Genomic DNA, 24,270 nt, shown 5'->3' on the forward strand with positions numbered 1-24,270 from the left:
AAAAGGTCCAACCTAGACCCGGCCTGAACTGAAGCTCCCTGACATGATTTCCAAATACAAAGTGTATAACCCCAAATATCTGCATGACAGAGAACCAAAACAGCACAATGCTTGCAGGATGGGTGCTGGTGGTCACCTTCCCTTCTTCATCCTTTCAAGGTCCCAGGATTCAGGCACCTTGTGAGCAGTAGTATGGTGTGGGGAGACGGCCCAGCTTTATTTGACATGTTAATATTCATATTCAAGATATATATCTATGCTCTGGAAGTCCTTCGGTGCCAGGGTGAGGTGGAAACACCCAGGGTTTTATTCGGGGCTGCTGTTATTGTGGACCTAGGCTTAGGTATGCACAAAAGGGGATACCTGGCTCAGAACCACATGCCTATCCAACCCAAAACACTCCATAGATATGTGCAGCATCCAAGGAAATACCAGGCAGGAAAAAATTCCCCAGAGCATGTGATTTCTTGCACCGCAGGGTGGCAAGTGAGCCAGCAGTTAGGGTGCTGGGAAGTGCACACTGGAAAATGTGCAGCAGGGAGCACCTTGGCTTCAGGGCCATCCTTGCTTGGTGTTTCACCAAAATATGGGTTTATGCTGGAGCAGAGCTGATGGATTTTGTTTATAAACCTGAACTTCCTCTCTAGTGAAGAAAAAAACAACTTTACATAGAGACCAGAGCAAGAGCAGCAGCAACCCAACTCATCAGGACTCAAGGTGCCTGCACGGGCTAGTAGACCACGGTGCCATCAGCCAGGCCACATCAGGGCCAGCATCCCCACCAGGAGCAGCCCATGGGGCGGTGGCCTTGATGCAATTTCTTGCTTCAACATCACATACTGAGCCCCAGCAGGTTTTTCTCCAACACCTTGCATCGTCTGTATTTATTCTTTCACCCCATAATTTGTGGGTGTCCCTGGTGCCCATGGCTGCTTGCCGTGTCCCAGGCAGGGATGCAGGCTCCAGATGCGGGCTGCCCTGTGCTTCATCCCCTGGCAGCCTCGGGGACTGCAGGAGGAGGGAAAACCATGGCAGGGATCCTGCTTTAACAGATTCCCAGCATTTTTGTGGTGCCCTATTTTGGTGACAAAGCCACGGGTAATTGCTGCTCTCTGGACAGATATGTGAAACCTCAGGATCTTTTCCAGGTCGTGAGGACTGTGAAGTCCAAGAGGACAGATGAATTCCTCGGGAAAGGCTCCAGAGACCAAAGCCGCTTTACAGAGAAATTGGGATACAAATAGCCTTTTTGGAGATGAAGAAGGTGCAGTGATGCAAGGTTAGCCAGGGCCAATGTAAATGGCTTGAAAGTCGCTCCCAGTCCTCCGTTCTTAAATGGGATGCACAGCCAGAGCAACGACCCTGAGCATCTCTGCACGGGGTGAGGATTAAGGGGAAGCATCTCAAGAATGATATCAGGAGGGTCTGCAGTTAAAACCATGAGGAAAAATTGGGCATGACATCAGCACTCAGTGTCACTCGGTGTCCCCGTGGTGAGGTCAGGGATCTCACAGAAGCAGAGGAGATTTTGGAGAAGTGCTTCCCGCTTATTTCTCATTTTTCTTTTTGAGTCTGATTTTTTTTATTTCAAGGCAAAGCATCAGCATTTGGAAAAGCATGCCCACTCTTAGCTTGCAGACATTTAAAAAGTGACCAAAAAAAGCAATTTGACTGCAGTTTTCACAACACAGGTGATTTTATTAGGAGTGGGTCAACCCCTGAGCTGTTTCACTGTGATTTAACTCACCACTGAAATTAGCAGAAGCCCAGGAGCCAAGAGAGCATTTATCAGAGATAATTTTTAAAAATCTCACCCAACAATCAATGCCAAGTAGGAAAAGCTGTAAGGTTGGGTGTGCAAATCCTGCCTGCAGGCACATCTGCAACCTCCAAAACGGATGAGCTTTCCGATTAGTGGAAAAAAGGGCAAAAAGGGTAGAAATTTTTCCATTGAAACTTCCACAGAATGGTTTATCGTCAACATGGGGCGGGTGGTGTCATTTATATTTGATTTTCCGTTTTCTGATTAGAAAAGAGGAAGCCGTGCTGTTTTCCGACAAAAAGTTACATTTCAGAAGTTGGCAGTTCTGTAAAATAGCCTCCCCCCAAAAAAGAAATCCACCATTAAAAGGCCAAACGACAACAACCTGGAAATCAAAAGCCAAATTTGTTTCCGTTACCCATTTTCTTCCAAAATGGGAAAACATTTCGTGGGAAATTTTAGTGAGAGCAACCAGGCACATCCTGGAAATCCTGGCATTTGCCACACATAAAAATAAGTTAAATAAAGTCATATTTTGGTCTGTTTTTTCAGGCAAAGAAAGGAGCTCAGGGGAGCCCTGTCCACCTCACTGAAGCTGGCTAGGGATGGAGGGAAAGGATTAAGGCCCAGATCATTTCCTTGTGCGCTCCTATGGGCTTGCTTAGCTTCCCGTTATTGTCCCGGGTCTGCTCCCACCCGTGCTGCCCAAGGGGTTTGGGGGGGGACGTGGGACCCAGCCTGGCATCGGGCTCGGAAAATACTGGCTGCCTTCCTTAGGAATCATTCACCCAGAGACAATGAGCTGGCAGCGGCTTTCCAGATCAATTTATAGCTGACCTAAAGCTTTCTTCCTGCAGGGGGTGAAAGGAGAAGGAGAGGTGTTTTTCTTTGGCCAGAATGGGTGTCTTTGGTGAGGTCAAGCTAAATCAGAGAGAATTTAGGTATAATCTAGCTATTTCTTACACTAAATGAATTTGTGAGTTTGCAAGGTGATAAAGAATGTTCTTCTATCCCGGAAAAGGAAATAATACAGCCAGATTAGCTCCGGGAAAGTGGCAGCCTTGCCTTCCTCTCCAGATAAGCTGGAGCAGCACAGCACAGCCTGCCACCTGAAGGGTGCTGCCAGCCACCCGGGCACTGCCCCCAGCCACCATACACCCACACTCTGCCCGGATCCATTCCCATTTCCACAGAAATCGCTCCCCTTTCCTTGAAACCAGAGCCCAAGTCAGGAAGGGTTCAGGAAAAGGGGGCAACTCCAGGCCTTTCTTTTCTGGGCAGCGTTAACAACACCGCAGCCCAAAGAATTTGTCTTGCAATCCCCTCTGCGGCTCAGCTTTCAATTCTCTATTCAACCAGCATGAATGAAGCGAAGCCTTTATTTGCATTCTCTTCAAATTGCCCTCCACCACTAGCATGAGACCTCTGGAAGTTTGTTGCAAGGAGCAGAGGAGCCAAGATATTTTAGCCGGGCATGATGCCCCACCGCTAACGCAAAATAAAAAAATAAATAAAAAAAATAAATCACTTCAAAGCAACTGCTGAGTCAGAATAAACGGGGCTTGGATGTGTTCGCTTCCCAAAGATCACAATGCAAAGCCCCGGCGGGAGGAGCAGGGAGGGAGGTCAATGGAAGCGGCATTCCCTGTCCCTGAGTCACTTCTCCTTCAGGAATTCAGATCTGGCATCTCCCCAGCACGTCTGTGAGCAGGGAATTGCCTCCTTCCTAGCAGAGAGGGGCTTCATAAAGAAATCCTGCAGTGAGGGGCACCCCACACTGCTGCCCATCCTCAGTTTTGGGGGTGAAGGGCTCTCGGCAGCCCAAGCCAGCCGACAGCATCATGTTTTCAAGCTGTGTGCTCCGGTGTAGGATGTCACCTAGGGTTGCCTTCAGGCTTCCTTCCCCGATGTGGCAGAAAAATAGGGGAAAAAACACCTTTGTTCTCCTTTGGCCTTCACCTCTCTGCCACTCTTAAAAAGCAAAGAGCTGGCCCTGTCCAAGACCTTTATGTTATTTTCAGTTCTTGAAAGCAAGCTGTGCTAAGAAAGATTTTTTATTTGTGATCTTCTCTGTTTTTTAAATCGGTGCAGTATTTCTCCTGCACCTCCCACCATACATCACACGCAGGACAGCTCTTGCTTTGGGGATGAAGGGAGCAAGGGACCTGCTGTCTCCTCCTCCCAGGATGCACAAAGGTTGGGGAACAGTGGGGAAGGGCCACTGGCTGCCATCACAGAGGGATCAGCAGGTGGGCACTCAGTGTGTCCAACCCCAATCCCACCCAACACCCGAACCCGCTGAGAAAACATCAGGCAGCGTCTTTCAGCTGGTCCTACCCCATCTTCATATTTCGAAACAATTCCCACTCTACATTTGCTCAAACCTCCAGCAATTTTTCAGTGGAAGGAGAAGAGTCCACCCCAGGGTAGCCCAGAGCCTGGTGGTTTAGTGCATGGTCTTGGGCAATCGGGCATGGAGGATGAAATCCCCGCAATGATGCCAGCAGAGAGGGCACCTGCACCTCCCACGGTCCGGCTTGGTGCCCAAACCACCCTTCCTCCCGTCTAATCCAGCCTTGCTAAAACTGGTCCAGTCCTGCGGGAAGTGCTGATGTTGATGAATCAACATTTTCCAGTGAAAAACGTGGCATTTGCAGTTTCCCAACCAGTCCTAATTGAGAGCCTTCAGAAAAAAAGCAAACAAACAAGCAAGCAAACCAAACAATGGCAGAGGGCAGGGAATGAGCTGTGCATCTCCAACCAGCTGTGCTTGATGGAGCATCACTACTGGGGCCCCTGCGGCAGCATCCAAAGCTCATCCTTTTGCAATTTCTTTCTAGGGGAAGATATTTTTGGCTTAGCAGAACCATTTGGTAAAAAGGGTGCTTCAAGTTTCCTGCACCTGTTTTGTTTTGTTTTGTTTTGTTTTGTTATTTGTTTTTTTCAAGTGTGTAGAGCATAGGTTCGCGCTACAGTCAGGGTCCCCACTACCTATTTTAGATGTGTCTCAAATTATCAGCAGTTTGTAGAGACAAACATTTCACTAAAATGGATAAGTTGTGGTGATTCTTGGCAGGTTTTCTGGCTGTCTGTAGCCAGTGTAGGTTTCTGAGCTTCCAAGCACTGTGTCTGCAGGCAGTTGGAGGCCCCAGGCTCTGGGGTCTGAGCCTCCTGCATAGACAGCTACCATCTGAAATGTAAAGTGTTGGTAGAAAGGAAGTCTCTCTTTTTGTCTTGTCCAGCCAAGTATTTGTGCTAGCAAGTCTCAGCCTCATTGTAGAAGAACCTATCTGCTTACCCGTCTTCTACAGACCCTGGCTGCTGAGTCAAAAATCTTGGTCCTAGGTGATGCGGAACAAGTCCAGGTGGCTTCACCAAGCCTTGGGTTTTCAGCTGTGGTGGGGAGCAATGCCTCATGAGGAAGATCTTGGATCTGCTTCTCTTGGATGTGCTTTCCCCTCACACTGTGCAAGTGGAACCAGCCACAGCTCCTCTTCCCTGACTATGGGCTCAAGGTGACTTCTCACTGGATGTGCAACAATTTGGGATTGTGGGTGCAAAAACAGGAGAGAAAGGCACTGGCCCAGCAGCATGTGTTAGCATCTCAATAATGCTGTTGCTCTGACTGCCTGGAGGTGCTTTGGTTCTGGCAAATTTCAGAGCTGCTGCAAATATCTTATTAAATGAGAAATGAAAATCGTGGTGTGAAGCGATTGTTGGCAGCAAGGGAGAGCAGAAGGCAGTCAGGAAGGGCAAGCATCTGGTCCAGGACCGGTACACTCAAAGCACAGCCCCGAGCATCAACAGTGATGGATGCTGCGCTGGCGGCAGACAGCTCAGGGAAACTCTTCTTGGCTAAAATCTGTTTTCTGCATCTGATTTGTCAAATACTTGTGAATAACAAGCACGTCCCACAGTAAAAATTCTGCCTGCGCCTCTGACAAACAGCATGGAGAATGGGACACACTTTCTAAATTGGTTGTGGCACTTGGCCATGATTTTTCTGGGTACAGTTAATAGGTGACTTAATTCTTTACTTAATCGGGACTGTTTCCGTTACACAGCTGAGGAAGTTCAGTCTCCCGGCTGCCTCTCTATATTTGGACTCTGAACTGCAGGAAGCTGACCAGTGTGATGTTTCCACGCAAATTACCCAGTAATGTTTCCCTAGAAAGAAAAGTCTTACTCAAGGCTTTCTGCCCCTTCCTCTTTGTCCGCCCATGCACCGAGGGTGCTCTGTGTACCCCCGTTGGCTGCGTAGCCCCCTTGCCTCCCTCCCAGCCCCTTCATCTGGGTGGCAGAAGCCGAGTGTTAAGTGATGAGTGGCTCTGGGACTTTTTAAAACTGCCTTTTCCAAGCACAGACCACCAGCCTGAAAGTAAATGGTTGGGCCCCTCCCCAGGACATGGACATGTGAACCATTGACACAGGAATCGTGGACACACAAACCACGGATGCATGAACCACGGGCACACCGACTATGGACACACAGCACAGCCCATGGACACACAAACTGACACAACAGATCCACAAGGTTTATTCAGTTGCTTTAAAGGTGCGATAGTGTAAGTGCATGTCTCTGCCAGCCTCTCAGCTAGTTGCAGTAGTTTTCCAGTTGGTAGAGGGAGCACGGGTTTTCACAGCACTGCTCAACGATGCCTCGCTTGACTTTCTGGTATTCCTCATGCTGGAAGGGCAGCTCTCCCACCTCGCCATGCAGGGGACCGTTCACTGCCAGGGGAGAAAAATATAAGCCATACAGTATTCATCATATGTCAGCCCTGGCTGTTGAGCCCCATGGAAACCCCTTTTTCAGACACCAGACTTGTAAGCAGAGAGCTGGCTGGGAAGTGGGGAGGCAGTTGCAAGCTTTTCCCCAAGCTGATGCGCTCAGAGCACCTTCAGGTTCTGAGTTTCCTCTCCCAAAGTAACCCCATGGTGCACAAAAGGAACCAAATGGAGTGGGTATCGGTGCTGTGACAGACCCAGGGGTACAGGGTCTTTACTGAGGCAAGTGTGTGGAGAGGAAGAAAAATCCTGCACACTATCTGGGGTGAGCAGCTAGTAAATAAGCTGATGGTTGGTCTACTCCAAGTGACAAACCAGAAAACCTGTGGGCAGAGCTGTCCAGGAGTCCAGTGAAAATATAGAAAATGGCAAATAAAACAGTGATTTTTCCTCTAGGAAGAAAAAAAACCCTAACAACCAGAAGAAAGTGCCTGGAAAGCGAGACTACGATGTGGTTTCTAGGGCAGCATGAAAGTATAGCTCGAGACACAAAATCCCCAAGCCCCCAAAGCGTGATACAATGAACGAGGCACAAGAGTAACAAGAAATCATTATGCTAGCTTGCTAAAGGGAAAACTTAGAAAAGATTTAGTCCAGCATTAAGTAGAAGAGGAAATAGCTAGTCAATGTTTTGTGATTTATCTCATCCTTCAAGCCAGCTACAAGCAGACTGTGAACACAACCAGCTCATGCGACAAAGAGGTGGTGGCTCAGGCAAAAGTCATAGAAAAAGAGGTAGGAACTCCTCAGATACTTTCAGACACATTGGGCGTGATGAAATTCTTCATGCAATATTTACAGAATTGGCTAACTTCTGACCCAGTCATGATGGTCTTCAGCACCCATCTTCTCACACTACAGCTGTAAGATAATAGGTCCTGGCCCCTTCTAGGTATCAACAGCATGTTCAAGGACAGCTCTCTGGAGTGCCTCATCCCGCCTGCCTGAGACTTTGCACATCTTGCCATTGTGCTTAACTGAATAAACCCAGGTTGTGTTGCTCTGTGTCTTCTGATTTCCATCTTCTGAAAGCAGCCTTTGCAACAGCTGGCTGGCTACGGGACAGGGCTGGTGGTGGCAGGTACGTGCAAGTGGTGGAGATGTCTGCCCTGGAAAAAGCAGCTGTACTTCCCAGCCATGAGAAGGGCCGTGCTCCCTGTGCAGTGCTCACACTCCCAGCTTCCACCTCTGAAGCCCCACACCTGCACCTCTCAGTGGCCACAATGCTGGGTAGAGGCAGCACTTCCAGCAGGTCCCTGCATGGCACACTGCTCCCCACACCATTCCACGGTGGCAGCTCGGGAAAGGGATTAGCAGCAGACAGAGAGCAGAGGAGTTGTGTTTTTCAGTGCCCTGCCTCTCTTTTGCAATCTGTTTCCAATTTTGCAGTTTAGCTGCTGATAGGAGTCATTTGCTCTCTGCTTGCAGCTCCTCTGACGCGCAGGCTGGATCACAAGTGAACATGAGAAGCACAGGACAGGCTGTTTCCCTGAAGCGAAAAGTTCAGACAAAGTGTTTGAGACAAGTTTAGGAGTTTGCAGAGCTCATCGGAGGCTGGTAGCTTCCAGAGCCAGATCAGAAACGCCTGCCTGAGTAGGAATGAGCCCAGCTCGTCTGGGGGCAGGGCAGGTAGCAGGGAGCTGAGTAGCTCTGAGCTGATAAAAGTGTTTCCTGTGTTACCGATTTACAGAACAACTGCTCTGCTGAAACAAAAGGCAAAGCGAGGAAACCAACCTACCGCATTTCTGTGGGGGCTGCAGAATGTCAGCTTTTTGTCTTCTTAATCTGCTGTACAAAATAAGGTAAAGATGGACACTGGCTCCATCACAACCTGCTCTGGCTAATCCATTTACCACCGTGAAATAAGAAACAATATAAAGCGGTGGGGGGCTGCAAGCCTGTTGAAGGGCAAGATTAGTACTCAAAATTACCTTGGAAACTATAGAAACCCTCTGAAAAGATGGGATGCTGCTCAGCAAGAAACGGGGAAGATGCTAGAGGAAGGCAGGAAGGCTGCATTGCACACCCAGGATGAGGAGTAGGCCATGGTAGACCACCAGGTAGTGGTCCTTCAGGGGCTGAAGATCCATATGACTGGTGGCCAAGGGGGACTAGTCTCTATCAATCACCAGCACATAGCTGCTTTGGAAAAGACAAACCCTGTGTAGGAGTGTGGTGTGGAAAATATGCAATATCATTCTGTTCACTTGCTCACTCTGCTTGGCGCTGACCAAGCCTCACCTGGGGTCCTCTGTGCTTCTCCAGACATCACCATTAAGTAAGGTTATGGACCAAATGCAGAACAATTTGCATGACAGAGTTCTAGAATATATGATCTGGGAAGGCAGTCTGGGAGTGTCAAAGAGCAGGTTAAAACTAGACATGGAAATAATCTTTAAATAGTTTGAAAAGCACCCATAAGGAAGAAATTAGTATTCTTCCCTGTGTCTGCTATGCAGAAGACAAGAAATAATTGACAGCAAGAGACATTCAGGTTAGATATTAGGAAGCAACATTCAAGAAGAAAATCAATTAATCATAGGAATGGACAGTTTCAGAAGGCAGGAGGTTTTTATGACAATACTCAACAAGAGTGGTTCATGAATAGGGTGGAGACAAGTGCCCCTGTCTTGGTGCAGAAGGAGGCTCCTTGGGTTCCTTCTGCCTTTATTTTCCACGGTCACTCCCAGGCCAGTGTAATGCCCTACACGGGTTGGGATGTTGCTGTTCTCAGCCTCTCTCTTCCAAAAGAGAAGCAGAAAAGTTTGAGCTTTGACTGACAATTCCTTCTGCCTCATAAATCCTCTTTCCCTGCCTGCCCTGCCACCTGCCTTTTTAACCTGAAGATCTTTTCATTGGCAATACGACGCTGCTGGTATGCCAAAGGTATTCCTGGCATTCCCCATCAAGGACATTCCTGGTGTCACCGTCAAAGATAGGTGTCTGCCTTTTGTATCACATAGCATACAGACACAGTCATGGTCGATCTGACTTACCTAGAGGCTGCTCAACGTCCCGCCGGGTTTTGGGGGAGTAGAAGAAACCCCGCTCCCCACACACCAGGTAGAGAGCCTCAACCAAGTGGGAGCCACAGAGGTGCTGGTTGGCAGCTGCGTGGCTGATCCCAGGGCCAGAAAGAGCAAGAAGGGCCAGGAGAGGCAGCGACCGGATCCAGAGAGCCATGGTGAGGAGGATGAGGCCTAGGGGTAAGAAGCAGAGCAGACACAGGGTGGGCTACAAGGGAGAAATAAGTTGTCATCAACTATCTTATGCCCTTTAGCTCCTTTGGACTTCCTAAAGAGGGAAGGAGAGCTTTATGCATCAGGCCCAGGAAGTCAGAGTAAATGCTGATTACAAGTAGAAGTCCATCTCTATCCTCCTGCTCTCACCATTCCTGACCTCCTTGCTGTCTCCTCCTAGAGAGGAGCCAAACTAGACCCCAACACCCATGTATGGGGTGGTCTTTCATAACTCAGCCTTCATGGGCATTTAAATGCGTAGGGTTAAAATACATGGGCTTTTTCTAGCCAGTGCCTGTGTACACAGGCTCTGAGGCTGCAGTACAAGCACCAATCTTGGACAGAAGAGCTCTGGAAAAAAAGAGTTCAGCCCGGAATAGGGGCATTTGTTTGGGAAGAGTCATCTTGCCAAGCCCTGTGTTGCACCTACTCAGGAGAGCAGAGATCAGCAGACACTTTCAGAGGAGAAACCCACTCTGCCAAGTCAGAAGGGGCTGTTCTTTATGCTGTCCCAAAAACAGCACAACTTGCTCACAGATCTGAGGAGACCTCATTTTCCTGGACTAGCAAGCCAGCACTTGTCAGTGGCTGCTACATCCACTAAAGAAAGCAGATGCACACCCAGCTAGAAGCTAGACAGGAGGCAATCAGACTTACCTAAAGACGAGGCAGCAAGCGATGGAGAGAAGTTTGCTCCTGGAGATGAAGACCGTTTGGTGGTAATTTCCCCATTCTTTCCCATATTTATATGCTTTACATTAGCCCAAGTGACACAGGGGCTAGTACAAGCCCCACCTTCTCAGTGACGCTCCAGCCAAAATGTTTGCTGCTTGTGCACATTAATTTCCCTCAATATGGCATCAACAGGTCTTTAGGTAAGTTAAGACAGAAGCAACAGTTTGCAGTTTCCGTCTCATTTCAGCTGACCTGTTTTTGTTTCCCTGAAGCTCTGTCCTGAGCCATCAGTGACCCTTTTAGCAGGAGATAATGGCGCTATTACAGCTGCAATGATTACTAATGACACTAATGCTGGCAATAGGCACTTGCTGGCATTGGAGTGGCCAACAGCTGTTTCTGAAATGCAAAATTAAAGGCAAACAGGTTAATATGTTTGATTAATATCCCCTTGGAAAGTATGCAGCAATGGGAACGAGTCGTCAGTGTGACCATGCTGCGGTCAGGTGCCAGAGGAAGGAAAACACATTATTGCACAAAGGCTGTCTGAGGCTCATGGCAAGAGACACGCGTCCTCCGCTTGGGCTGGGGGAGGACCAACACCTGCTTTTCACAGGAGATGGCGGATATTTGTTTTAGCTCAGCTGGTGGGCCTAAATCAGACCACTTGAAATGTTGTGCTCCACAGTTTAAGGCAGCCAGAGCAGCCACCATGTTTAGTGTGAGCACTGCAGCGTGCCCCGTTTTCTCATGTTCATGCAAGTCAAAGCTGGCTCATCTGAGCTGGGCCTGTGATACTGATATATTTTCTGAGTGCACTTGCTGTGGTGGGCTATTGAAATTCAATATCCTGTAGGGGAAATTGGAGGTGGTTAACAGAAACCGGGAGATAGCTGGTCATCTCCACTCTGTCTGGTCCTTCACAGGGAGAAAAATTCTTACGGCCATGACCTCATAAACTCTCTGTCACTTCACTTTTGCTTCAGAAATTAAGTTAGAAAAATACATTACATGGTCAGAATTCATCATTGAGAGGGAGAGCTTGGAAAAATGACTTGTGCATCAACCAGCGCAGGGTGTCTCCTAATAGTAGACCGAAAAAGGGCTCCAGTGGAGTGAAGCCACTGGTTTGTCATGTCTCCAGTCCTGAAGGATGTGATTCCCAAATTCCAGAGGTGGGTTGTGGGAAGGGATCACTCTTTTCCTCTGCATTTCTGGTGATGGTGTGGTGAGTATGAAGAAAACAACAAAGCAGATCTGACTGGTATAGTACTTAGGTAGTGCCCACCGATCTAGCGGAGAGCCTGACACAGCTGAGATGTGTGATCCTTCACAATTTCAGTGTGTCCCAGCTCAGACACCAGCTGCCTGAACTGTGTCGCCTGCTTAGAATACTCCCGATCCTCTGCACACAGTATAAATCAGAAGGAATTTCACCCAAATCAGCAGATAGCATGAGATTTGAACCAGACCCCCAATTTCTTGTGTTGCCAAAGTGATTCCTCCCAATGACTTCCACCTGCACGTAGGAGGTGGATTCCATCATGGCTTTGAGAGTGAAGTATCATATGTTTGCTAAAATGACTGTGACTGCAAAAAGACTGGTGAGAAGTGCTAAATCTCTGGTGAGCACATATAAAGGGGACTCATTTGCTCAAATGGATGCGAGACAAGGTTATCGGTTACATCCCCTGCCATGTGGGTCTTTCATCCTCATGCTAATAAATCCAAGTTGTGATGCTCAACTACAGTTAATAGCATCTCTGCATGATGTGTAACACTATCTCTGTCTCCCTTCCCCTCAAAAAAAAAAGATATTTGATGTACTTGAATGACCTAGTGCTCTATCCCTGAAGAGGGTCTCGGGTTTCAGGGAGATAGGAGTACGCAGACCTTCTCTCTACTAGGAAAAGATGAAGAATTAGTGGCTCCATAGCATAAAACCTGACATTTTATCACCTTGCCTCCAGAGCACTGAGCCTCCACCCAGCATCCCACTAAGGGGCAATTTGCAAAGTTACCCTACGAATCCCTTTAGCAGTCATTTTTCTGTGTTCACAACTTGCTGCGAGGCCCATTTCTGAAGACACCTCAGCCCAATGGCTGCCTTGGAAAGGCTCTGGAGCAAGGGATTCCCCGGGTTAATCACACACTGAGATTTGTCATTTAGGGTTTTCCTTCTTGTGCTTTTAAATGCTACCTGAGCTCATCCTAACTTGTATTTATTTTATTGATGGTGGGAGTTTGTAAGGAGGCTCCTTTATCTACTATCTTCTGCCTTGTAGGTAGCTTTCCTGTTGGGCTTCCCTGGGGCAGGGCTTACCCTGTTGACGTAAAAGAAAACTAGTCTCTTTTGTGCTGGGAGGGCCAAATTATTGTCGTTCTTCCTACACTTGGCCAACCAAATCCTGAAGGCAGCTTCGAAAAGCTCAGCCCAATTTTACAGAATGCTCAAACAGGGGAAGGGCTGGTGATACCTGAGAGTTCAGAAATCACTCTTGGCTTGCTGTGGTGTGTGTGCAAAATTAGGCCACAAGATTTATTGGAAGGAAAAAAGATACTGCATTGGCTCAAAATTCAACTTTTCTGCAGAAATTTCCTACTAGGATTTTTTTTCCCTACTAAAATATGATAACTTTGATTATTTATTGGAAAGCCTTTTTTTTTTTTTTTTTTTTAAATACCATAAATGGGCCTTTGGAATATGAAAAATGCTAGCAGTGATATAAACAGATATGAAATAGATATAAACTGTGGAAAGTTTTGTCTTAGTGTGGGAAAATCCCATGTCAGCAGCCAATTGAGAGAGGGGGGCAACAGAGGAGCCCTTTTCTTAATGGAAAATCTTTTTCTACAGCAAAATCTCAGCGCATTCCTCCCAGACTGGACTTCCCCATGACTTCCACATGGTAAAGCAGAGATGGGGCAAATATCCATCCTCGCTCAGCTGCAGTTCCTTAGCTCCACACTGGGCTCACTTGGCTGAAGGGTGGGAGCCTCTAGGTGGAAGTGGATTGCTCCTGGCTCCTGCCCTTCGTGCTAAACCACTGCTGGACGTGACTTGAAGCCACCTCCCTTGCTCACATCCCCCCAACCTCAGGCAGTTGCATCAGTGGGAACCAGGTTTAGGCAATCCCTGGTGTCATGTAATCAAGTTTTACAGTCTGCTGCCAGCACAATAAAATCTTTACTACTGTAGATGTCTCACATTTTCGAACCCTGTCCTGCAGAAATAACAAGCCCATTATGGGGGAACTGGTTAACGATTACAAGTTTGTGCAAGCTTTACTGAAAGCAAAGGTCAGCTTTGGAGGTGGACAAGTGATCAGCAAGGAGCTGGGGTCCCCAAAACACTGGTCACCACTCCTGGGTGGCTTTGCCTTGTCCCTGTTGGTGGTTCCTTTGCAGTCTCCATCTGTAAGATGAAGGAAAAGGAAGCGAAGAGCAGGGAGAGGAACCTAGCACTGAGGAGGGTGCTTAATCATGTGAATGCTTGCAACCAAATCCTATGATGCCTGCAGATATGTGGTGGCCCCATCTTGCAGGTGGGGCAGCCTCTGTGGGCTCGGGGAGGAGAAGGGGCTGCTATAGCAAAGGGTGAGGCTTATCTGGAGCCACACAATGAGAGATGCCCTTGCTTCAAAAGGGATGTTGTGCAAGCGGACAAGGGGGCTGCTCACTGGGATAAAAGTAATCCCAGCTCCTTCTATAAACTAATCTGGGCAGCCATAAGGGCGCAGGGCTCACGAGCTGTCCCCATCTCCCCTCCGGCCATGGGGCCCAAGGGAGATGCTCCTACCAGACTGCAGGTTTCACAATTGTCCAGGTTCTTCCAGGCCAGGGACGTTATCTCACAGCTTAGAGCACAAAGGGTGGATTCATGAAATGGAGGGTGTAACCCAAAGCCCACTGTAACCAACCACGCTTGTCCTGTTGGCATCCATCATCTTTGGGTTAACCTTTAACAGCCAAGGGGCTGCTGAAGAACTCGGAGAGGGTTGTGAGTACATCCTCACCTCTGGAGATGCATCTTGATGGTAGAAGATGCTCCAGGGAGCCTCTCTGAAGCACCAGCAGCTTTCATTAGGAGACAGAAGTTTCCCATCCGTGCTGTGGCTTTGAGGTCAGCTTCCTACAACTCAGCACTTCTGCCCACCCCACTATGCACCTCTCAGCAGTGAAACCCTGACTTTAGGCCGCCCTGGGACCTCCACCCAGGCAAATTGATTTGGCTGCACCTTGCCAAGCCCCCTTGGCCTCTGCAAACCCAAACCTCCCACAGGCACAGCCATCTGAGCAAAGCAGACTGAATTTAATGACCTTTAGTGTAAAGCTCCCAGAATCTTCCCAATCCATCTTGGGAAGAGCAAATGCAAGGTTATATATAGAGATTGAAAACACAGGTACGCTCCTTTTAACCCTGTTAAAATATTACTAACACAGACTTTTTGAGAAGGTAGAGGTGGAAATAGTTCCTAAAAGCTGCTAATAGTTCCTAGACACAGCTATTAGCAGAACAAATTGGTTTGTTTATCAATGAGGATGAGATGAAATCTGTGGCTATTAATGGCCCAAAAGTAATCCTTGGTGTAGATAGAGAAACATTAGAAGAGGTGATGACACCCTGCTAGAGGACAAGTAATGAAGAGCAAAAGCAGCAAATAAGTTCCACAGAGCTGAGAAGGGCTGGATAAACAGCCTGATCAGCACCAATCCAAAAATACACATTTTCAGCACCATCACCACATCTGTCCTTCTTCGTGGATCAGAGTTGGGGAAGTCTGTGAGAGCAACCAAAAAGGATTTTGACTTTGTCCTCAGGAGATGACCATGAGAGGGGCCATGGAGTCCATCAGGGAATTTTCTCCAGTGTCCACAGCTGTAGGCAGCAAAGTCTCGTGGTGCCACCACCAGGGCATGAACAACAGGCAGCAATAGGCAACACTTGGAAAGCAAAGACATAGACAACCTGGGGAAGCCTTGGATAAAACAGAGAAGGAGGAAAGCTGATCCTCAGCCACCTTGCTGGAAAGCATGGGCAGGCCACCAGAGAGCAGCAGGCATGGCAGGGAGTGATGGGTGCTATAACCAGCCAACGCAGCAAGGTGGTAAAAGAGGAAAGAAAAAAAAAAATGAAGGGATGGTTTTGGATTTGTCCCCTGCTGTAAAGTGGTCCCACAGACTGAAAATAAATTACTATGTCAGGTACGTCTGTGTTTTCTGCCACCGCTCATTTCTGCAGCTGTGGGTGCACCGTGGATATCTGTCATGGTGTCCCTCATTATAAAATCGAGGTCTGTAAGTGACACTGTAAGAGGATGTTTAGGGACAGTGTGCTCATTCTCGCACAGCATTGTTTGCTGGGTTTCAGTAGGAAGCTTTGAAACCCCATTTTCTGGAACAAACTTCCTCCTTTCCCCTCACTCCCGCTTTGGGGGCTCCCGGCTCTGATGCTATTAATTATCCCTAGCTAAGTGGATCATTTGGAGCACTTAAAGCTACTTTCAGGATTTGGAGGCACACCGGTAACCGGTCCGAGGGTTTGCCTAGGGGTTCCTAGACAAGGAGGTGTAAATCCTACTGATAAGGCTTGTTAGTGTTACGGGGCTGGGGAAGGGGAGGGTTGGAGACAGGCACATGGATCTCCAGGGCCGGGAGGGGTGAGCAGCCCCCTCCTCCTGCGGGGAGCCCCGCGGGCAGCCAGGGTCATGCTGATTTACGGCAGCGGAGGAACTGGGGCCGTTAATTCAAAGATGCCGCTTATCGGTGTTTGGAAAGCAAGCTCCGATCTGTTCGTTAGCGATTTGGCCTTTGCTGTAAATAGAGGGGCCCCCGTGCTTTGCTCTGACATTTTTGTCCTTATTATCTTGTCTCGGCCTCAGAGGGAGGTGGGAGAGTTATTTAAGGCTGACCTTAGTGGAAGGAAAATGAACAACTCCCTCTCCCCACCCTGTTTTTCTCTCTAAAGTCCCGAGTAACAACTGTTGCACTGAGCTATCTGTGTGAGATACTTAATCCTTCACCGTCCCTACAAATATTTTGTAGATCAATTCACCCTGCTGTGCCCAGAGAGCTGACAGAGAAAATAATCACAAAGACACCCAGTAGAACTAATGCCAGGAGTGAAAAATGGATTTTGCTTCATTATCTCTTCGGGAAAATCAATGAGGATGGACCGTGACTGCATCAGGGGCAGGAGCTCACCTCTAAGCATGTCCAGTCTTGCATCCCCGTGGCTGACATCGAATTCACACCTGTGTTTTAAATGAGCTCCAGAAGCAGTTGCTCCATTCTAAGAGCATCACCTGTAGGAGTGTGTGATAGAGCAGGGGGATGTATTGTGGATATGGGGTCTGTGTGCTTGAAATTTAGACTTTAGAATTTAGCTTTGTAAGGCTCTCCATTCAGTGAGATTCAGTCCAAAACATCTCCCAGGCAGTTTTCAAGATATTTCTGATCCTTTCTGATTTTGGCCATGCCATTTCGGATTTTGGCCATGCTGTGAAAGTGTTAAAAGATTGGTTTTCCTCCAGAAAACTGCATTCCTCCTATTCCCCCCACCCCCCCCCAAAAAAAAAAAAAAAAAGAAAAAAAGAAAAAAAAGAAGAAGAATGTATATATATGTATGTAATTAAAAGTGTAGAAAAAATTAAAATGAATTTTTTACAGTGGAAAGTGCAGTACCTTGCCCGATCTCCGGGGAAAAATAATTGATTTGAGCTGTATTAGGAGTACAAATGACAGCTCAGGTCAGCCACAGTCTTATCCAAATCAATTCCCATCTCCGGGGGATGGGGACATGCGTGCATACCTGCCACTATAGGAACTGTAAATAATTGAGTTCTTCTGAGCCGTAGCATCACAGCACAAGAAGAAAGATTGGGTCCTGAGAGGGCTGATAGAGGTTCAAGCCCCAGATCTGCCACTTAGACGCTTCTTCCCAAAGCTGTTTAGGCATGTAATTACTTTTCAGGCTCTGTGCCTGGTCTGAGTCTCTCTGATTCTCTGCCTCCTTTTATCTGTCAGCCTTTTACAGGGACAAGAGCACTCCTCTACCTCCCAGGCGTGTAATGAAGATGAATTCATTACAGCTGTAACACTTTAATGAGCGCTATGAAGATACAGAGCATCCTCACAAGTCCTAAATGAGGGAACTCCCCCTCAGACGGTGCTGGGGTGCCTGGATGCATGGTCCAGACCCGTGTCAGCAGTGCATTAATCCACCTCTATCGCCTATTCTGGAAGGGATTTAACAGAGAAAGAGCCTGGTTTTCCTGTAAAAGCCAAGCTGGTAGCACTGTATGGAATTTGTTTCCTTAAACATGGGGATTACTCTGGAGTAGGAAATATTTATGTGGCCTTGGGCATCTCTTGTGGACTCCAGGGGCCATTCTGGTCCTTGGGTGCCCTGTGTCCCATCCACTGCTCCCATGTGGATGCAGAAAACAGCCATCTAAATAGTTCCCATGCTTAAGTAAGCAGGAGCCATCCGTAATGGCTTTTAGGAAGGTGTTCAATACATTTAGGATGAAGGTTGCCTATCCCAGTCACTTGCAATCTAGACTGTTTTATGCCTGGGAAAAATATGAGGATCCCTGCTACCAGAGGGGAAATCAGTTATGTATTTTGTGATCACAGTGGATTACCATCAGTTTTACCCAGTTCTTTTCCTCAAGTGACTTTTTGCAGTGAGGCACATAAAGCAGTAGTTGCCCGTAACTCTGCATCTTCCTCTATAATCTCCTGGAGCTGGGGTCCCCCTTGTCCAACAGAAATTTCAAAGAGGGTTGCATTCAGTGAGCTGCACAGAGCGGGCTCTGGCATAGGCAGAAAACCCATTTGCAACCTTCACTAAAGGCATCTTCCCAGTGTTGAAATAAATACTCCACTATTCACATTACTGGAACTAAACAGAAATAGTGGGAAACGCTGGGAGAGAAAGCACGTAGTGAAGGCAAGACCCCTGTTGTGTTACTATTTAAGAAAAGACCTCCCAACTACTGTTCTGTGCATAATTGTGCAATTAGTAATATCCTGGCAAAGAAAGGCTTAGATCAGCTCGTCCACAAACAAGGGATCATTTTCCACCTCTGAGTTCACATTCTACATGAGAGCAAGTTACAGCCCTCCGGCCCCAGTGGGCCCCAGGCTGTATTTCATACCCTGCCTGCAGGCAGGATGGCAGACCTGGAGCTGGGAAGCAGAAGGACACAAGAGCCAAACTCGGGATGCTAGACCAGAAATATATTCTTTATTCTTAATATCATGTCAGCAGCAGCACGATTCCAAAATGAAAAATAAATCTGTGTCATATTTCTTTACGCAGAGAGACAGAAAGACAGATCCATCCACAGCAGCAGCAGTGACAACAGCAGAGACCGCTCAGCAAGGCACTGGGACGCACTGGGACACACTGGGAGGGTATGCTGGGGCCTGGCTCAGAGGAAGGCTTTTGCCCTGTCTTCCTCCCTTGCCTGCCCAGCCCATGCTCCATCTACCATCCCCTCAGCTTTCTCTTGGTCACTTTTTCATAGAGCTCACAGCCACGTTTGGTGAGGCCAGGGGGAATAGCATGAATGCTTCCATGACCCAACCCAAAGGACTCGTGTTTGGCTCTAAGCAGCCGCATAATCCTGCACATCTGCTCCACTGTCAGGAAAAGGGAATTCACATCATATTTTGTTGGAGTGTGTGAATGGGGTACACATATGTCCTCACCAAAATCTTGTCTTTGGAGTGGCCTTGCTTAACGCTCCCAAGGCAACTCTCTAAACCCAGCCAGCCTTGTTCACAATACGTAAGGGATACCTTAAGATGAAATTGAAAGCTCAGGAAAATTCTAACAGGACCCAGGGAAAAAAATAAAACTGGGAATAGCGGAAGGCTACAGGAAATCCCAACAATATCAGAGATTACAGCATGGGCTGTGGGTGCCTCTCCTGGTGCCGCTCCAGCCCACAGGAAGCCGATGGGTGATACAAGCCAAATGTTCCCTGATACGGGAGAGCAGGGAGCAAAACTCAAGGATACGCTGTCCCTGTTAGTGGGGCTGTTATGGGAAGCAGTAACAATAATCTGAGATGGCTGAGCCAAGGCAACACCAAAATATCAACTGCTCCAGCGTGGAAACCATGCTTTTAAAAGGGTCTATCAAGTAACTTATAATAACTTTGTCTTTAGAAAAGGAATACCATCTAGTGGCCCAAGAAGGCAATAAGGAGATGCAATGGCAATTAGAGAAGCAGATGAATTTAGAAAAAAAAAAAAAAAAGAGAAACTGCAGAAGTGGATGGATTAACATATATAGTGCTGTGATTCACCCTGGAGCAAAGGAGAGCTCAAAAGGGACCTGATCATAGTAAATGCAAAGCTAAAATTAGACACTCGTAAGAGCAGATTGGGATGCAAAAATTAAAAATAACTGCTGTATCTGCAGGAAGTGATGGAGAGAACTAGACTGGGAACCATCAGAGGAAGATGATTTCAGGGATGATGCAAACAAATGGGAAAAGAAATAGAAGAAGTTGAGAATAACAGCATATCCCACAACAACTTCGACTGCCATCCTGGGACAGGCAGGTGCAGCAGAACCAGCTGCTGTAGCTACTACAACGACAGGAGAGACTCCAAGGCAGGTAGCTGCAGATATTAAGCCACTGAAAGAAAGCCCAGCTGTAGCACTTAGAGAAACTGCTTCAAATTTTGAATTCAATAGGAATGAAGAGGTTGACTGACAAGAGCATGTATTCAACCAACCTTCACTCATCATGCACTGGGCACCTTGATAAGCGCTTTTAACTAACTTGCCCAGCAGACAGGTAGGACAGGGGTGCAAGCAGCAGCGTTAGCATTAATCCATGAGCTGGGGAAGATGGAGAGCCTTTAATGAACTGATAGGAAGTTGCTGGAATATCAGCACGACCTGAGATCATGTGCCCACCCCAGCAGAGCACAGGTCTCTCCATCACCCCTGGCAACTACAATGTTGAGTCAGGCTCCTTGGACAGGGGATGAATTAGGAGAACTAGCAGCAAAAATGCACCCCTGCAATTCACAGCTAACTCCCATATGGCAAAATGCAGGGGAAGAACCAATTTATAGAGTTGCTTTCACATTAAGAAACGAACAATATACTTTTAGTTGCACCCCACAGGGCTGAGCACCTGCCCTGCTGCAAATGCTTGTGTTAGGAAAGCATTTCAATGATGGCCTCCAGAGGACACAGAAAAGAAATTATCTTATCTGGATGATATTCTAGGGAGTGCAGCTACAGAAGAAGAGGTACAAGAAAGAAGTATCTGAGTTTTAAAATTAATAGACCAAACGGGATTTAAAATCAATTTGAACATGGCACAATTAATGCAACCTCAGGGTAACTGCTGGGGAATTGGAAGTGGTAAAACAGAAGATCAATGCTAGGAAGCTTAGACTTTCTGTGAAACAAAGACTCCCATTACTCAGTCCCAACTCCTAAAAGTGCTGGGAGGATTTAATTTTTTGTGGCGCCTTACCCATAACTTTGCTAGTACCATCAAAACATCATGAAAATTACAGTAGAAGAATCAGGAATGGAGCTGAAGCAAGGATCACGACATTTTACATGAAGTGAAAGAAGCTGCTTGAAAATCTCCTGCATTCGACCCCTGGCAGAAGGGAAGTCATTCCTAATAAGAATTTCAACATGAGCTGATTCTGTAGGAGCAGTACTATTACAAAAAAATAGTGAAGGAAAATGGGTACCAATAGCCTATGGGTACCAAAATTTCCCTGGCCATGAGCAAGCCTGGTCTGGGCTGTGATGGTCCTCAAACCTTTCATCATCAACAGTTTAGTTGCATACTCTGTTCTTAACCACAAAGAGAAGAAATGGATTAAAATGTGACTGTTCTTTGAAAGGAAACCAGTAATAAACCAATGGTATCGTACACTCTTAGGAGTTCTAAGGTTGAACAAGGAGGAAAAATAATTCAGGACACTGCTACTAGTGGAATGAAGGAAAAAATAATAGGGAAACTAGAGCAAGGATCATGCCAAGGAGCAAAAGCACAGGCTGTCATCAAAATCAGTAAAAGACATAAATCCAGTATGTCTCTACAGATATCTACCATGTTGATAATGGCATAAGCTCCTGGATGCCTGATAGGGTGATGGCAAGCAGATAGTGGGACACCCACATAGAAAACTGGAGGTTTATTTTACGAGCCTAAAGGGAGTGGGAATCAAATATACATAAAGAATGTTAAAGCACATAAGAAGACTGAAATGAGTGCTGAGAAATAATTTAATGAGCAAGCAGATAAATTGAATTTCAAGTTTGTTTACTGCAGCCCCAACCAGGAACCATATAGAAGACAAAAAGGGATGGCTACTGTGGCCAGCTGAATGACAGCAAATCATCTTATACTGTCATAATTTATATAAAGGGTATAGGGTACTCTAAAAAGAGTACAAGGAATTCTTATTTGGCCCCAAAGAAAGCAAGAGATGGAGGACATAAGTAAAAACTGTGTAAGGTGTGCAATGATGTTAATAGTGAACTAGTAAAAGAAAGCTGCCAACTCTACTGCATTAGCTAAACAAAGGATGTTAGCAAATACTACAAATGGATCATGCAGTTAAGCTATCAAACTAAAGGAGGGTATCAATATCTCTTTGTCACCATTAATATATTTTCAGAATGGATTTGGGCTTTTTCCACAAAAAGGAATACAGCCACCGTAACTGTAAAAATCCTGCTGAAGATTGTCCATAGGTATGGAACAGCAGCTAAGATAGGATGAGATGAAGGGGGGGGGGGGGGTTGTAAGTGAAGCAACTCGAGTCCTAATGAGTAACCTGGGGATTAAGCAAAGATTGCATATACCCTACTACCTGCAATCCTCCAGACTGATAGAAAGAATGAGTCAGACTATTAAAAATAGACTAAAGATAATTGTAGGACGATGTCCAAAATGATGGGCTGAAAAATTACCCTTGATATTAGTAGAACAGAAGCAGTGACATATGAGAGATTGGTTTACAACACTCCCATATTTTGTTTGCCTAGCCTATTTCTTGGTGAACTGTGTCCAAGACTCAAAAACATTAGGGCAAGATGAGAAAGAAATCAAGGCTCAGAGGCAACATGGGAAAATAAGAAAGAAGAATAAAATTCATAGATAGATTACAAAGTAATGGGACAAGTAATGTATCCAAAATTGGATATAAAGGAACACGCTTAGAGACAAAATGGAAGGGCACTTATTATGTTACTAATAGGATAAATCCTCTAAGATATTAAATAGATGAGGGCAATGGTAAATACAAATGGGCTCAAGTTTCTCAGATGTCTCGCAAAGTGGCCAAATCATTCTGGAATCAGTCACAAACGTGCCAAGAGCACAGACACAGAAAACTGCCCAGTGCCCAGCCTGCTCAGCATGCCCAGCATTATCCCAGCTCTCAGAAAGAAGGGGGTGACGCTCGCTTGTGCTCACGCGCGCGACCACAGCAGATCTGTTTATGTGCCTGCATACTACTTGCTGGTTTATGCTTCAAGCTTTGCTTATTTTCTATTTTTGTAGGGCAACAGATTTTACTACAGCCCCACGAGCAAGCAGCAGCTGAGAGAGTCACGGTGCAGTGATGCAAACTCTGAAGCAAGGCGGAGGAGTTGAGGTCTCCGGCAGTTTGAAAGAATTTTTAACTTGGCTCCTCACTCCATATTAACAGCTTTGTTCTTTTTATACACTGCATTAATTAGAGACATTTAACAAGGCAGATAATGATTGTAAAGTGCCTTGGAGAATCAGAGGCGACCACCCTTAGACCTTTACAGGTTTGGAGGCCAGACGAGCATCTTTTTCATGGCATTATAGCTAACCTGTGACCTAGCCTGCCTTAGCCTCGCTTAGCTTGCTGCAGCTGCTTAATGCAATAGTAATAACTTAAGAACCCAAACTAAAAATTGTTACAGATCATAAGGGAACCTTGAGAGTTACAGCTCAAGATCTGAATCCACACAGATTGGGAAATCATAGCTGAAGCTTTGGAAAAATGTTCTAAAATTACAATAACTGAATGAACTCAGTAGTTTTATTAATTTACGGGACAATCCTCAGAGGAGGAACAACTTGAGGAGAAGCAGCTAGACCTAGTGCCAAGCTGCCAATTTCTGTAATGCTCTTTTAACGAAGTGTGTGAGTGCTGGAGGAAATTAGGAGGGCTTCATACAGGAGGGAAAACAGAAAGGAAGGTTTGAAGCAGGTGGGAGACTAATGATGTGCTGTCAGCAGCTAAGTAGTTAAAATTAGAGAGAACTGAGGGTCAAACATATGTAAATGAAGGCCTGAAATAGGATAAAGCGTAATGAATTGTAAGCTATTATGACAGCTACAGTAGAGGTAAACACTGACCAGTAATGTTATTTTTAAGTATTGAAGGATACCTGTTTAAAACCTAACCACTAAACCTTGAGATTCTTTCCAGGGGGAAAAAAAATTTTAAAAAATCCATGTAAAGTGGATAAGGATTCTAAAAGTCCATACAGAAATGTAACAACTGACTATATGAACAACTACAAGTAATTCCCCCCTCCGCTGTCCCCCCAGCTGTTTAGCTGCTTCTGCGCATCCCAAGCCCAGCTCTGATACTGCACAGATGTATAACCTTGGGCCACACTTCTGAGCAAACCACTTGATTATGAGACAGCTTGCAAGAAGATAAGAAGGGCAAAAGTAGGGGGAGTAAAACTGAGAGCTTTGGGTCAAATCAAGCCATTTATATCAGGATTGAAAGCCAGACAAAACTGGATTTGAGCATCCTGGC

At 46.5% G+C, this 24,270-nt stretch overlaps 1 protein-coding gene across 1 annotated transcript; it reads right to left on the reverse strand.

The window, feature by feature from the left end:
• Positions 1 to 6,098: 6,098 nt before the first annotated feature.
• INS (insulin) lies at positions 6,099 to 10,724 on the reverse strand. The gene is made up of 3 exons (XM_068685605.1): positions 10,447 to 10,724; positions 9,547 to 9,750; positions 6,099 to 6,493 (listed from the first exon to the last, which is right to left on the reverse strand). The coding sequence occupies exons 1-3, from the start codon at positions 10,529 to 10,531 to the stop codon at positions 6,357 to 6,359; spliced, it is 426 nt and encodes a 141-aa protein (XP_068541706.1). The 5' UTR covers positions 10,532 to 10,724; the 3' UTR covers positions 6,099 to 6,356.
• Positions 10,725 to 24,270: the final 13,546 nt, after the last annotated feature.

Source organism: Anas acuta, chromosome 5 (assembly GCF_963932015.1).
Source record: "Anas acuta chromosome 5, bAnaAcu1.1, whole genome shotgun sequence".
Taxonomy (NCBI): Eukaryota; Metazoa; Chordata; class Aves; order Anseriformes; family Anatidae; genus Anas; species Anas acuta.

What these genes read in the sequence shown, in the direction of transcription:
- INS (XM_068685605.1), bottom strand. Translation starts at nt 10,531, where the DNA reads ATGGGAAAGAATGGGGAAATTACCACCAAACGGTCTTCATCTCCAGGA. An exon ending in GCTTGCTGCCTCGTCTTTAG is followed by an intron (nt 9,751 to 10,446) that starts GTAAGTCTGATT and finishes TCTTACCCCTAG; the next exon opens with GCCTCATCCTCCTCACCATG. An exon ending in GGACGTTGAGCAGCCTCTAG is followed by an intron (nt 6,494 to 9,546) that starts GTAAGTCAGATC and finishes CTCCCCTGGCAG; the next exon opens with TGAACGGTCCCCTGCATGGC.